The following is a 15,784-nucleotide window of genomic DNA, read 5'->3' on the forward strand; positions in this document are numbered from 1 at the left end:
TGTCTCCTTAGAGAGTCATCCCTAATCACCCTGAATAAAGTGACTTCCTTACCCACCCCCCCTTACCTTCTTAAAACACATCACTACCCACAATTTTATACAAATAAGTAAATATGTGTGTATCTATCTATATCTATATCTACATCTACATCTATCTATATCAATATCTATATCTATCTATCTACACACATATATATAATTTTAAGATTTTGTTCATAGAGTATTTGGATGCCTGAAAGCTTCACATTTTATATAGTGAATTCTATCAGTCCTCTCTTTAAAGTTTTATTCCATTGATTTTGTGCTTATAATTGTTAAAGCTTATTTAGCAATACAAAACAGACATATAGACCAATGGAATAGAATAGGGAACCCAGAAATAAACATTAACAAGAGAGCCAAAAAGACTCAATAGAGAAAGGATAATCTCTTTAATAAATGTTGCTGGGGAAACTGGATATTCACATGCAAAAGAATGAAACTGCAGCTTTATCTTAAATCATTCACAAAAATTAACTTGAAATGGATTAAAGACGTAAATGTAAGACCTGAAACACTACAATTCCTAGAAGAAAATATACGGGGAAAGCTCTTTGACATTGTTCTTAGCAATGATGTTGTGGATATGACCCCAAAAGCAAAAACAAGAAAAGCAAAAATAAACAAGTGGGACTACATCAAGTAAAAAGCTTCTGTACAGCAAAATAAATGATCAACAAAATGAAAGGACAACCTACAGAATGTAAGAAAGTATTTGTAAACCATATATATCTGATAAGGAGTTAGTATAAAAATATATAAAGAACACATACAACTCAATAGTGAAAAAGAGACAAAGCACAAACCACCAAATAATGCAATTAAAAAATAGGCAAAAGACCTGAATAGACATTTTTCCAAAGAAGATATACAAAGGCCAACAGGTATATGAAAAGGTGGCTCGACACCCCTAATCACCAGGAAAAAACAAATGAAAACCACAATAAAATATCACCTCATACCTGTTAGAAGGGCTATTATCAAAAAGACAAGAGAGCCCTGGCCAATTTGACTCAGTGGTTAGAGAGTCAGCCCACAGACCAATGAGTTGCGGGTTTGATTCTGGTCAAGGGCGCGTGCCTCGGTTGCGGTTCATCCCCGACCCTGGTCAGGGTTGCAGGAGCTAACCAGTCGATGTGTCTCTCTCACATTGATGTTTGTCTCTCTCTCTCCCTCCCTTCCACTCATCTGAAGATAAATAGAAAACTATCCTTGGGTGAGAATTAAAAAAAAAAGACAAGGGAGAATTCCTGTCAAGATGGTAGTGGAGGTAAATAATGGTCCTCGCCTCCTCCCACAACCACATCAACAACAGAACCACCATAATCATTCAGAACTGCCTGACATCAAGGTGAACAGAAGTCCTGCAACTACGAAATTAAAGAAGAAGTCACATCAAGACTGGTAGGAAGGGTGGAGGTGTGAAAGGGCTGGTCCCACACCCATATGAGGTGGATAAAAATCAGGAGGGATGATACCTCGGCTGTGAAGGTCCTCCTTGAGGAGCAAGGGGTCCCTGGCCCACACAAGGCCCACCAGCTCAGGGTTCCAGTGCCAGGAAAAGAAGTCCCCATAACTTCTGGCTGTAAAAACCAGCAGGAACTGAGGCTGAAGGAGGCTGAGGGTGCTGGAGGCCCAGGCAGTTCAAAGAAACATGTCCCAATGAAATAACAAAACAAAACTCCCTGAAAAGAACTAAATAAAATGGAGGTAGGCAATCTAACAGATGCAGAGTTCAAAACATTGGTTATAAGGAAGCTCAAAGAACATAGTGAGGACCTCAAGAGCATAAACAAGAACTAGTCAGAAATGAAGAATTTACTAACTTAAATAAACTGGCCATGGCCAGTTTGGCTCAACAGTTAGAGCATTGGCCCACAGACCAAAGGTCCGGTCAAGGGCACATACTTCAATTGTGGTTCGGTCCCCGGTCCTGGTCGGGTAGTGAGGGAGGTAACCAGTCGATGTGATTCTCTATCGATATTTCTTTCTCTCTCTCTCTCTCTCTCCCTCCCTCCCTCCCTCCCTCCCTCCCTCCCCATCCCTCCCTTCCTCTCATGCTATTGGAAGACAAGTGGAAAAATATCCTAGGGTGAGGATTAAAAAAAAGAAAAGAATAATTTACAGGTAATCAGTAGTAGAGCAGGTAAAGCTGAGAATCAAATAATCAATTTGGAATATAAGAAAGCAAAAAAACACCCAATCAGAATAGCAAAAAGAAAAATGAATCCAAAAAAATGAGGATAGTGTAAGGAGCCTCTGGGACAACTTCAAGCATACCAACATTCACTTCATGGGGGTGCCAGAATAAGAAGGGAGAGAGCAAGAAATTGGAAACCTATTTGAAAAAATGACAGAAAACTTCCCTAATTTGGTGAAGGAAATAGACATACAAGTCCAGAAAGCACAGAGAATCCCAAACAAGATGAACCCAAACAGGCCTACACCAAGACACAGCATAATAGAAATGCAAAAGGTTAAAGACAAAGAGAGAATCTTAAAAGCAGCAAGAGAAAAGCAGTTTGTTACCGATTTCTCAAAAGACACTTTGCAGGCCAGAAGGGAGTGGCAAGAACTATTTAAAGTGATGGAAAACAAGGGTCTACAACAAGATTACTCTATCCTGCAAAGCTATCATTTAGAATAGATGGACATGCAAAGAGCTTCCCAGAGAAGAAAAAGCTAAAGGAGTTCATCACCATCAAACCAGTATTATATGAAATGTTGAAGGGTCTTCTTGAAGAAGAACAAAAATATGAATGATAAAATGGCAATAAATACATACCTATCAACAATTGAATCTACAAACAACATGAACAAGCAGAAGAGAAACAGACTCATAGATACAGAGAACTTTTTGTTGGTTGCCAGATGGGAGGGGGTTAGGGGGATAGGCAAAAAAGGTAAAGGGATTAAGAAGTACAAATTGGTTGTTAGACTGATGAACCTCAAAGGGAACGGGGGACGAAGGGGAAGAGATAAACCAAAGAACTTATATGCATGTATGCATAACCAATGGACACAGACAACAGTGTGGGGAAGGCAGGAGGGGGGCAGGAGCAGGGAGGAGGGATTCAGTGGGGGAAAAAGGAGGGACATCTGTAATACATTCAACAATAAGATATGTTAAAAAAATAAAATACATTTTTAAAAAATGACAAGATAATAAGTGCTGGCAAGGATGTGGAAATAAGGGTACCCTTATACAGTGTTGGTGGGAATATAAATTGGTACAGCCACTATGGAAAACAGTATGGAGATTCCTCAAAATATTAAAAATAGAACTACGTAAGATCCAGCAATTCCACTTCTAGATATATATCCATAGGAAATGAAATCACTACCTTGAAGTACTATCTGCACCCCCACCTTTTTGCAGCATTATTTACAATAGCCAAGACATGGAAACAACCTAAGTGTCCATCAGTAGATAAGTAGATAAGAAAGGTTATTACACACACACACACACACACACACACACACACACACACACACAGGAATATTATTCAGCCATTAAAAAAAAATAGAAATTCTGCCATTTACAGCAACATGAATGAATCTTGTGGGCATTATGCTAATTGAAATAAGACAGAGAAAGACACATACTGTATAATCTCACTTATATATGGAATCTAAAGAAACTAAATTCATAGAAACATAACAGATTAGTAATTACCAGGGGTGGGGGAAATGGATGAAGGTAGTCAAAGGGTACTTAGTTTAAGATGAATAAATATTGGGGATATAATGTATAGTATGATGATTATACTTAACAATACTATACAACATATTTAAAAATTGCTAAGAGAGTAGATTTAAAAGTTCTCACCATAAAAAATAATTGTGACTACGTAAGGTGATGGATGTGTTAACTAACACTATTGTGGTCATCATTTTGCAATGTATACATACATAAAATTATTATGTAGTACACCTTAAACTTATACAATGTTTTATGTCAATTATATTTAAATAAAACTGGAAAAAATAGCCCTGGCTAGTTTGGCTCATCAGTTAGAATGCTGGCCCACAGACCGAAGGTTCATGACTTCAATTCCCAGTCAAGGGCACATACCTGGGTTGAAGGTTTGGTTCCTGGCCCTGGTTGGGGTTGTGCTGGAGGCACCCAATCAATGTATCTCTCTTGCATCGATGTTTCTCTCTCTCTCTCTCTCTCTCTCTCTCTCCCTCCCCCTCCCTTCCTCCCTCCCTCCCTCTCTCCCTCCCTCCCTCCCTCCCTCCCTCCACTCTATCTAAAAATCAATGGAAAAATATCCTCAGGTGAGAATTAACCAAAAAAAAAAAAAAAAAAAAAATCTGGAAAAAATAATTTTTAAAATTCAAGATATTGAAACAAATATCTTTTAAAATGCATTGCAAAGGACACTATTTCAGGCACTGACTGTATTTTCATTTTGCTCATATCCATCCTTTGCAATGTATAGACCACTGATTGAGGGCCCACTGTGTAGATGACAGATGCCAAGTACTGAGGAAAATGAGGAAGGACGGAAAGTCCTATGCAAGTTATCTTTGCATGGTACCAACCAGCACATCATCTGCAATTAGGTACATAACAAATACTCTCAGAAAATAATAGGTTTTGTATACTTGTCAAATTAGACCTCTTGGGAGAACATGACCCATTAAATCTGATAATAAGAGCAGATTCTATGTTCATATTCTAAGTTTGAACCTGGTGAATAGACTGTAGACAAACAGAAAAAAAACAACAACTGATTATCAAATCCAAAAATGAAGGATAGACAAGGACAAGAATCCTTAATCCTTTCTCAGCTGAGAACAGCTCTGGAAGAATCTTCCTAGCTCCTAAATATAACCCTTGGGATTCCAGACATGCTGACTTTTCATGTGGCCCCTTCCTATGTTCTGTAATTTGAGGCTGCCCCAAAGTGTACAGTTGGTGCAAGAACTATGACCTCTTCCTCCTTGGCCTTCTTTTTGGCATCATCCAACTTCTTCTTTTTGCTTTCAGGCATGAGATCATCTAACCAGCTCAGCTCTCGCTTAGAGAAACAGAGATCCATAACTTTCCTGACAAAGACCAGGGCCAAAACCTGAAGAAGAAGAGGGGAAAAAAGTGAATTAAAGGGACTTCTTTACTTCCTGTACTTAAAAGCAAAATCTTATTTTCACAGCAGGCTAGGACATTTCATGCAAAATCAAACTCATAATAATCAGTATGGTTGTCTTTTATTGACTGCCTTCTTTGTACCAGATACTAATGTGTTTTATATACAACATTTTACTTAACTTTCATAACAGCTTAGAGAGCAATTACTTTAATTCCCTCATTAAAAAGAGAAAACCCTTCATTTGCAGATGGCCCTAAGAGCTGCCTTTCCCTGGCTTGGAGCCAGCAGGAAGGGCTACCGGGAAGCATGGGGTGGAGCGCCTCTGCAGGAGCACGCCACGGTGGGGCCAGTCACGCACAGCCCAAGCGTGCCTCACCATGGGGTGAGGGGACCTTGAAGGACCATCTGGATTCCCTCCAATCTTTTGCCCATACATTTCCCACAAAAACCTTGTTTTATACCCTGCATCATGGATCTGTAGTGTTTTCTGTCTTTGTGCTCTGGCCTGGCCTGACAGTCTTGTTATAAGTAGAAAACTGAGGCCCGGGGAAAGAGAGTAAGTTGCCTAAATTCTCACAGCGAATTGCCTCAATGGAAATAGCTCAAGATGTCTGATTTGCTGCTCCATGTTTCCCCGTAGGGCCATTTTAGCCAAAGGAGAATAACGGAGAATGACCTGCCTGGATTGATTGGTGTTCACCAGCTACCTCTGGTGGCTGGACAAAGAATGAGGCAAATCAGGCTTACTAAATTCAACCACATTTCTCCTGAATTTCAGTTACTGTTTTCCCAATCAATCCAACACTGATAGTATCCCTTCCAGAAGTTGTCAGGAATTTGTTGCTTTTTTAACCAAACACTCAATCTCAGAACATAACACGCAAAATGCAGAACCCAGATGTGAGGGCGATCTGACTGCAACATCTGTCACCCCACTGATTGCCAGGATTGAGTCGACTGATCTGGCTGGCTAGGCAGGCATCCCTCTCCTCTCTCACCGAGCCATGTGCATGCCCCCCGAAGCTGTGTGCTCAGTCGAAGAGGATGACCTTCCCCCCGAGGAGAGGACTGGTCTTTGGTCAAGAGTATACGAGTACCTGTGCTCCCCTGCTAGAACCTCCAAACAAGCTCTCAAATGCAGAACCCTACATCTATAATGCTTTCAACAACAACAACAACAACAATAATAATAATAATAAAAAGTGATATTCTGGCAAAATTGAGAAACCCATCAGGAGATGATATATCTAGGAGACTAGAGAAAAAGAACCCCTGTCCAGTTTCCTCACTCTTGAATATTCTCCCAATAGGAGTTCAAAAGTGCCTAAACAAGTACCAAACATTACCCTCATTGCCTTTTCTCTCTAAAGGCCCACCCTTTGGGTAACTTTTAAACAGCCCATTGAATTCTCAGCTTTCTCATGACACAGAATGAGCCAGAGAAAGGTGGTGAAATGGTCAGGTGGCAAGAATTTCATCACCACCCTAGATTTAGAAAATAGCTTGTTGCCTGTTGCACCACACACAGTTCAGCTTCTCTAGTCTCCTTTCCAAAGCCCTTGCTTTGGTTAGAAAGGATCAAGTAAGACCGTCCCAGTCACCTAGTGCTAGAGCAACCTCACCCTCTCTCGCAGTGGCTCAAAACTGCATTTCACCCTGGCTGGTTTGGCTCAGCTGTAAGAGTGTCAGCCTGTGAACCAAAGAGTCTCGAGTTTGATTCCGGTCAAGGGCAGGTACCTTGGTTGTGGTTTGGTCCCCAGCCCTGGTCGGGGTCGTATGGGAGGCAACCAATCGGTGTTTCTCTCTCATATCAATGTCTGTCTGTCTGTCTGTCTGTCTGTCTGTCTCTCTCTCTCCCCTCCCACTCTATCTGAAGATAAATGGAAAAATATCCTCAGGTGAGGATTTTAAAAAACATCAGTGCATTTCTACCACTTTAGGCACTTCTGATTGCAATCAATTGTAAGTTGAAACTCTACTGCTTTGAAGTAATATGCAAATTATTGTAAACATGAAGAATCCTTTCCACCTGGCCAGTGTAGCTCAGTGGTTGAGTGTCGACCCATAAACAAAGAGGCCACCAGTTCAGTTCCAGGTCACAGCACATGCCTAGGGCCAAATCCCCAGTGCGGGCGTGCAGGGGGCGGCCAATTGATGTTCTCTTTCATATATGTTTCTCTCTCTCTCCCTCTCTCTCTCTCTCAAAAAAAATAGAATCCTTTCCATGTCATATTCACAAAAGAAAGTAAGGGGTGGGGGAGGGAAGGAGGAAGAAAGAACAGACAGCCTGGAAAATAAACACAGTAAACTGTTATACACATGTATCCACACCTTAAGGTCCCCAAAATAATGCTGTTCCTACAAAAAAGAAAACCTTACCATCAATAATGGATTAATATCCAGATTTTATAAAGAATTTCTAAAACTCAACAACAAAAACCCAAACAACCCAATTTAAAAATAGACAATTTGAATAGGCATTTATCCAAAGAAGATATACAAATAGCCAATAATAGCCAATAAGCACATGAAAAGATGCTCAATTTCACTAGCTATTAGGAAAATGCAAATCAAAATCACAATGAGATACTTCACACCCATTAGGATGGCTGATATAAAAAACAAACAAACAGAAAATAAGTGTTGGCAAAGATGTGGCAAAATTGAAATCCTGTGCACTGACGGTAGAAATGTAAAATGGTGCAACTGCTATGAAAACCAGTATGACAGGTCCTCAAAAAATTAAAAAAGGAAGTACCATATGACCCAGAAATGCCACCTCTTGGTATTTACCCAAAATAACTGAAAGCAGGGACACAAACAGATATTTGTTTACTGTTGCTATTATTCAACGAGTCAAAGCATTATTCAAAATAGCCAAAAGGAAGTAATCCAAGTATCTAGCAACAAATGAATAAACAAAATGTGGTCTATATACATAATGTAATATTATTCATCCTTTAAAAAGGAAGAAAATTCTGACACATATTACAATGTGGATGAACCCTGAAGACATCATGCTCAGTGAATAAGCAAATCACAAAAGGACAAATACTACAGGATTCCACTCATATGAGGCACCTAAAGCAGTCAAATTCAGAGACAGAAAGTAGAATGGTGGTTACCAAGAGCTGGTGGGAGGACGGAATGGGGAGTTATTACTTGATGGTACAAAGTGTCAGTTTTGCAAGATGAAAAAAGTTCTGGAGGTGTATGGTGGCAATGTGAATGTACTTAAAAATGGTTATGATGATAAATTTTATGTCATGTACATTTTATCACAATTTTTTAAACTTATCTTTATTGTTGAATGTATTACAGATATCTCCCACTTTTGCTCCCATTTACTCGCTCCTCCCCACTCCCACCCCTCTCTTGCCTTCCCCACACTATTGTCTGTGTCCATTGGTTATGCATTTATACATACATGTTCTTTGGCTTATCTTTTCCTGCCCTCCACCCTTCCCTTTGAGGTTCATCAGTCTAACAACCAATTTTTTTAAATAAGTAAAAAAAATTTAAAACTCACCATCATTGGAAAGATAATGGCAGCTGGAGATGCCTTGATGACCCAGAGCAGGACAAGGCAGGTCAACTGGATGAGGGTGAAGAGGTGCACTTTGCGTAGCGGCACATGCCGAAGGTAAATGAAATCTGGCTGGTGCTTTGCAGGCATCCCGAAGAGTTTCAGCCGATCAAAGAACTGGAAGAAGGGGACTGTCATTCATTTTCAAGAGGCTTCTCTGGGTCAGAAACTTGTTAGGCCCATGCATGTCTCTTACATCACCTGCTCTGAAAGGTAGGCAATACCATTTCCACTGGACAGAAATGGAAACTGAGTCTTAGGAAGAACAAGTAATTTGGCTAGAGTTGGTAAGTGACAGAATCAAATTTAAGATTCCTTTTTTAAAATTTTAAGTTCACTACCTTACGCCAGCAGGCGTGGGTAACCCGTTGAACCCCATTAGTGAGGGAATCGGGGATTGCAATTATTCCCAGTAAGTGTGGGTCACAAGCTTGCATTGAGTAAGTCCCTGCCCTTTGTACACACCGCCCAAATAAAATAAAAATAAATACATAAAATACAGTTTTAAGTTCAAATTTCCTTTTCTATTCTACACTGTAGCTCCTGAGAGAGCTCTTTCTTGGAGAGTGTTGAAAATATACATCTTTCTATTATCAAAACCAAATCTCTTCCTGGTTATTGGAGGAATTTGGAAATTCTCATTATTATTTATAGTAAAAACATGAAATGAAACCTCATAACATATTGGATATAGAAAATATGACCATCCTTATATTATGAAATGGAAAACAGGTCCAGGGAGATTAAATAATATGTAATATGTAATATGTCCGAAGTCATATTACAATTCGGTGTATAAGAATAACCACTGGACATTCCATAAAAGCAAAGAGGAACTAGCCACCAATAGTAGAAGCAGCTAAGTCATTATATCATCTAGGGTACCCAGTAATGAGTGCCAAGCTCCTGAGTTTCTCTGTTCAAAAGACTCCGAGGAATGAATTGCTAGATGGGAAATGGCAGAGTGTGCAGGAAGTACTATCTGCTTATCTGGAGCAACTCCCACTACTCCCCAGTCTCTTCACCAGTGTACCCCAGTAAAAACCCCGCTCTCACTTTAGCCTGGCACTAGAACTAGCATTGTCCATGTGTGGAAACCAGTTTGGTTTTTGACCAAACTTTCATATCCAAGTTACCAGCATCTGACAAGGTACCCATTATTTAATGTGTGCCTATTGTCTGTTGAGAAAAATAACAAATGACTAGAACCATGACATCAAGCCAGGCTACTCTGTAAGTCCCTGTACCCTCATGGCTGCATTTAGCTCAGTATCCAAAGAAATGTCTAAAATAGATTAACCGGCAAAACTAGGAAAAGCTTTCTCAAGAAATAGTTTGTGCTGGAGCTGTCCCACCCTGGTCAGGACAAGTGAGCTCACAGTGAGAAGACATTGTCCTAGCTGAGCCATACAGTACCTGAATTCCCTGTAGTGAAGAAACTCCCATGTAGAGGAAGACTCCATAGAGTACTGGCATTGGGATGAACTGAAGACAAAGGGCAGAAAAACCAGAGATTACACTTGAAATCAACACACTCAAGACTATAACAACTTTTAAATTTCCAAGAAGAAAGTAAAGTCACAAAATCATAGAATAGACATTGCATTAATTTCTGCAGTCTTTTCATGATTTAGAAGTAGAAGCAAGACAGGCTATGATACAAATAATTTTGTTCTGAAATGAAATGATTACATGTAGGTGTAATCTGGTCCTGGTAAAATCATAGGCCTCATGTCTTACCATATCTGGCTCTTCCTCCTCTGTGAGGATGGACACACACACACACATCTTTATTTTTAACTAGTGAGAGAGGACAGGTACATCTTTTTCATTTTTAAAATTTTATTTTTCAATAATAGTTGACATTAAATATTACTTTATATTACTTTCAGGTTACAGCACAGTGGTTAGACAATTATATAATTTATAAAGTGATCCCCCTGATAATTATAGTACCCACCTGGCACCATACATAATTATTACAATATTAATGACTAAATTTCCTACTTTACATTCCTGTGACTATTTTGTAACTACCATTTAGTACTTCTTAATCCCTTCACCGTTTTCTCCCAGCCTCCCAACCCCCACCCCATTTGGCAACCTTGTTTATTCTCTGTATCTATGAGTCTATTTCTGTTTTGTTTGCTCATTTATTTTGTTCTTTAGAGTCTAACAGAAATCATATTAGTCTTTCTCTGTCTGGCTTATTTTATTTAGCATAATACCCTCTAGGTCCATCTATGCTGTTGCAAATGGTAAGATTTCACTCACTTTTATGGCTGAGTAATATTCCATTGTATATATGTACCACCACTTTTTTATCCACTCATCTACTGATGAGCACTTGGGTTTCTTCCATATCTTGGCTATTGTAATAATGCTGCAATGAACATAGGAATGCATATATCTTTTCCAATTAGTGTTTTAGAGTTCTTCGAATCTATGCCCAGAAGTGGAATCACTGGGTCATAAATTCTACTATTAATTTTTTGAAGAACCTCTATACTGTTTTCTACAGTGGCTGCTCCAATCTGCATTCCCACCAACAGAGCAAGAGGGTTCCCTTTCCTCCACATCCTCATCAGCACTTGTTATTTGTTCATTTATTGATGATAGCCATTCTTCTAGATGTGAAGTGATACCTCATTGTGGCTTTAACTTGCATTTTCCTGATAATTAATGACATTGAGCATCTCTTCATGTCTATTGGCCATCCGTATGTCCTCTTTGCAGAAATGTTTATTCAGGTCTTTTACCAATTTTAACTGGATTATTTTTGGTGTTCAGTTATGTGAGTTCCTTTATTTATTTTTAAATTTATCTTTGTTATTGAAAGTATTACAGATGTCCCCCATTTTTCCCCCATTGACCATCTCCTCCCTGCTCCCGCCCCCTACTGCCTTCCCCATGCTATTTTCTGTGTCCATTGGTTCTGCATATATGTATATAAGTTCTTTGGTTTATCTCTTCCTACCCCTCCCTTCCCTCTGAGGTTCATCAGACTAACAACCAATTTATACTTCTTAATCCCTTTACTTTTTTGACCCATCTCCCCAACCCCCCTCCATCTGGCAACCAACAAAAAGTTCTCTGTATCTATAAGTCTGTTTCTCTTCTGCTTGCTCATTACTTGTAGATTCAATTATTGATAGATAAATATTTATTGCTATTTTATCATTCATATTTTTCTCCTCCTCTCTTTCCCCCTCCTCCTCAGAGACACTTAAACATTTCATATAATACTGGTTTGGAGGTGATCAACTCCTTTAGCTTTTTTGTCTGGAAAGCTCTTTGCATGTCCATCTATTCTAAATGATAGCTTTGCAGGATAGAGTAATCTTGGTTGTAGATCCTTACTTTTCATCACTTTAAATAGTTCTTGCCACTCCCTTCTGGCCTGCAAAGTTTCTTTTGAGAAATCTGCTGAGTCTTATGGGAGCTCCCTTGTAGGTAACAAACTGCTTTTCTCTTGCTGCTTTTTAAGGTTCTCTCTTTGTCTTTAACCTTTTGTATTTTTATTATGCTATGTCTTGGTGTGGACCTCTTTGGGTTCATCTCATTTGGGACTCTCTGTGCTTCCTGGACTTGTATGTCTGTTTCCTTCACCAAGTTAAGGAAGTTTTCTGTCATTATTTTTTCAATTTCTTCCTCTCTTCCTTCTCCTTCTGGCACCCCCATGATGCAAACTTTGGTATGCTTAAAGTTGTTCCAGAGGCTCCTTACATTATCCTCATTTTTTTTTTTTTATTCTTTTTTTGTTGCTGTTCTGATTGGGTGTTTTTTGCTCCTTATATTCCAAATTGATTATTTGATTCTCAGTTTTACCTACTCTACTATTGATTCCCTGAATTATTCTTTATTTCAGTTAGTGCATTCTTCATTTCAGAGTGGTCCTTTTTTATGCACCTGAGGTCCTCACTAAGTTTCTTGACCATCCTTATAAACCGTGTTTTGAACTCTTTATCTGTTAGATTACTTATCTCCATTTTGTTCAGTTCTTTTCAGGGAGTTTTTTCTGTTCTTTCATTTGGGACATGTTTCTTTGTCTCCTCATTTTTGGCTGCCTCTCTATGTTTGTTTCTATGTATTAGTTAGAGTTGCTATGTTTCCTAGGCTTCCTAGGGTGGCCTATTATAGTAGGTGTCCTATAGGATCCAGTGGCACAGCCTCCCTTATCACCCGTGTTGGGCACTTGAGGTGTACCCCGTGTGGATTGTCTACCCTATGTTTTAGTTGAGTCTTGACTGCTGTTGGCACATCAATGGAAGGAATTTAATCAGGCTGATCAGCTTCAAGGACTGGCTGTGACCACTGACCACCGACCCCTGACCACCTTGGAGGATCAGCTGTGCAGGGGCCCACCACACAGAACAAGACTTACTTCAGCAGGGCTCTGGTACCCACTGAGTCCACTCCTTGAGTATGTCACTTGTGGTTGCATGGTGGTGCTTCAGTGTGGTCTGAAGTTATCCACTGGGTGTGCTGGCTCTGGGGCCTCCCAGGAGGTGCAGGCCAAGGTCAGCCACTGCCTGTGTTTTACCCAGGGCCACCAGGCATAATCTACAAAGTGATCTGCAGATGGCTGCATCTTGTGCTGAGCTTGGACATGCCCAAGCAAGGCCAAGCTGTGAACTAAGGCCAGCTACTGCTAGTGCCAGGCCTGGGGCCACTTAATGAGAGGAATGGGGCTTGCTGAGGCTGGATGCTGCTTGTTTGAGAGATTTCAGGAAAATTTGAAGCATGAACCAAGACAGGCAATTCTATGGTAAAGCGACTGGAAACATCTTGGGTGGCCCTGAAAGCTGAGTGGGGCAGAGGCTCAGGGGCAGGGCACACAGTGTGAGCCAGATTGCTGGAGTCCCAGACATGGCAGCTGTCTGCCTGCCCCATGGTGGAAGGGTTCACCAAAGGAACATCGGTCTCTGCCAGCACGTCTGTCCCGGAGAAAGCTGTCCCTCCAGATCTCATCCTGTTGCCAAACAACTAAGTTCTTCCCTGTATGTCTCTAATGCCTTTCAAGCTGCCTCCCTCATGCTGGAGCCCAGAGGGAGTGAGTCCAAGTAAGTCTGTGTGCAGGCCCTTTAAGAGGAACTGCCTGGGCCTCCAGAACCCTCAGCCTCCTTCAGCCTCAGTTCCTGTTGCTTTTTACAGCCAGAAGTTATAAGGACTTCTCTTCCTGGTACTGGAACCCTGAGCTGATGGGCCTGGTGTGGGACGGGGACCCCTTGCTCCTCAGGGAGGACCTTCACAGCCGCGGTATCATCCCTCCTGATATTTATTCGCTACACATGGATATGGGACCAGTCCTACTTCGCCCTTGCCCCTCCTCCCAGTCTAGTCGTGGCTTCTTTAATTTTGTAGTTGTGGGAACTTCCATTTGGCCCGATTTCAGGCTGTTCTGAATGATGGTTGTTCTGTAGAGCTGTAATATCGATGTGGTTGTGGGAGGAGGTGAGTACAGCATTTACCTATTCCACCATCCACAATGGTATCTTTATTCCCTCATTGTCCTCTATACCTAGATTCCTATCATGCTCCCTGCCACTTCAACTTCCTATTTTTCATGAGTTCTTTATAAATTTTGGATCTTAACCCCTTATGGGCTATGTCACTGATGAATATCTTCTTCTATTCAGTAGGTTGTCTTCATTCTGTTATGGTTCCCTTTGCTGCATAAAACTTTTTGATTTGATGTAGTCCCATTTGTTTAGTTTTATCTCGTTTCCCTCGACTGAGAAGATATATCAGAAAAAAAATGTTACTAAGAGAAATGTCAGAGATTTTCTTGCCTATGTTTTCTTCTAGGAGCTTTATGGTTTCAAGTATTACATTTAAGTCTTTCATCCATTTTGAGTTTATTCTTGTATATGGAAAGAAGATAGTCTGATTTTGTTGGAGAAAAGCATGGATGGTCTTTCCCTGTTGCTAGTGGGAGTGGGGTTCCAGGGGTACCACTGGAATAAGCACTTCTGGAGGCCCCCACAGGAGGATGAGAAGTGGTAGAAAGCTTTACTTTCATGGGATTACATCCTTGGGTTTCCAAAGTCCCATTTCCTTTAATCCACTCCTGGAAGATGTACAGCTGGACATTCAGTAAAGCTAGAGGCAAATCCAGCATCCAAAGTTTCCTTTCCATGGTGGATTTGGGTCCAGTATAGCATCAAGCTGTACATCTTCCATGGTGTGGAGTCCATTAGTCCATGGTGTGGGGAGTCCACATGTCTGTGGGTCATATGGGTGAGTGCAGGAGAGAGGAGCATGAGCGCCCCTGAGAAACCAGGAGTGCAAGAGGGCAAGAGCACAAGAGGGCCTTGTGTGAGGATTAACCATAAAAAAAAAATCTCAAATCTTCCCATGCTTGCAGTGGCCACGCCTACTCTGGCCAATGACCTGTTCCCAGGTGTGATTGACAAACAAGTACCTTCCCTATGTCACCTAGACTTTACTGGGCATGTGTCTATTCTTCCAGTGGTCTGTGGAAAATAAACTGGTGGCTACCTGGGGGATGTTATATGCAGTTTCCTGGCAAAGCTGCACAAATGACTATAATATTTGGCCTTCCTTTTGCCCATTTCCTGTTATTAATAACTGTTAATTAGAATGGTATCAGTTTCATTTTTTTTGCATATATATGTCCAATGTTACCAACACCATTATACACGGTCTTTACCCAATTGTATATTCTTTTTTATATATAAATATATTTTTATTGATTTTAGAGAGAGAGAAAAAGAGAGGAACATCAGCTGCCTCCTGCACACCCCCTACTATGAATCAAGCCCAAAACCTGGGCACATGCCCTGACAACGAACCAAACTGGTGACCTCTTGGTGTATAGGATGACACTCAATCAACTGAGTCACACCAGCCAGGGCCCCATTGTATATTCTTGCCTCCTTTGTCATATATTAATTGACTGTATAGAAGTAGGTTTATTTCTGGGCTATTTTGTTCCACATATGTCTGTTTTTATGCCAGTATCATGCTGTTTTTATTACTACAGTCTTGTAGTATGGTTAGATGTTAAGTAGCATGATACCTTCAACTTTATTCTCCTTTC

General features: G+C 40.5%; 1 protein-coding gene across 2 annotated transcripts in view; it reads right to left on the reverse strand.

Moving 5' to 3' along the window:
* SLC4A8 (solute carrier family 4 member 8) overlaps window positions 1-15,784 on the reverse strand; it is an 89,723-nt gene that overhangs the window by 9,119 nt on the left and 64,820 nt on the right. For both annotated transcript variants that reach the window (XM_036251369.1, XM_036251368.1), the window contains 3 exons: window positions 10,138-10,206; window positions 8,665-8,838; window positions 4,980-5,117 (listed from right to left, as the gene is read on the reverse strand). In XM_036251369.1, the coding sequence (XP_036107262.1) occupies window positions 4,980-5,117; window positions 8,665-8,838; window positions 10,138-10,206 (381 nt within the window). The remainder of the gene's footprint in view (window positions 1-4,979; window positions 5,118-8,664; window positions 8,839-10,137; window positions 10,207-15,784) is intronic.

Source organism: Molossus molossus, unplaced genomic scaffold (genome assembly GCF_014108415.1).
Source record: "Molossus molossus isolate mMolMol1 unplaced genomic scaffold, mMolMol1.p scaffold_m16_p_10, whole genome shotgun sequence".
NCBI classification, from domain to species: domain Eukaryota; kingdom Metazoa; phylum Chordata; class Mammalia; order Chiroptera; family Molossidae; genus Molossus; species Molossus molossus.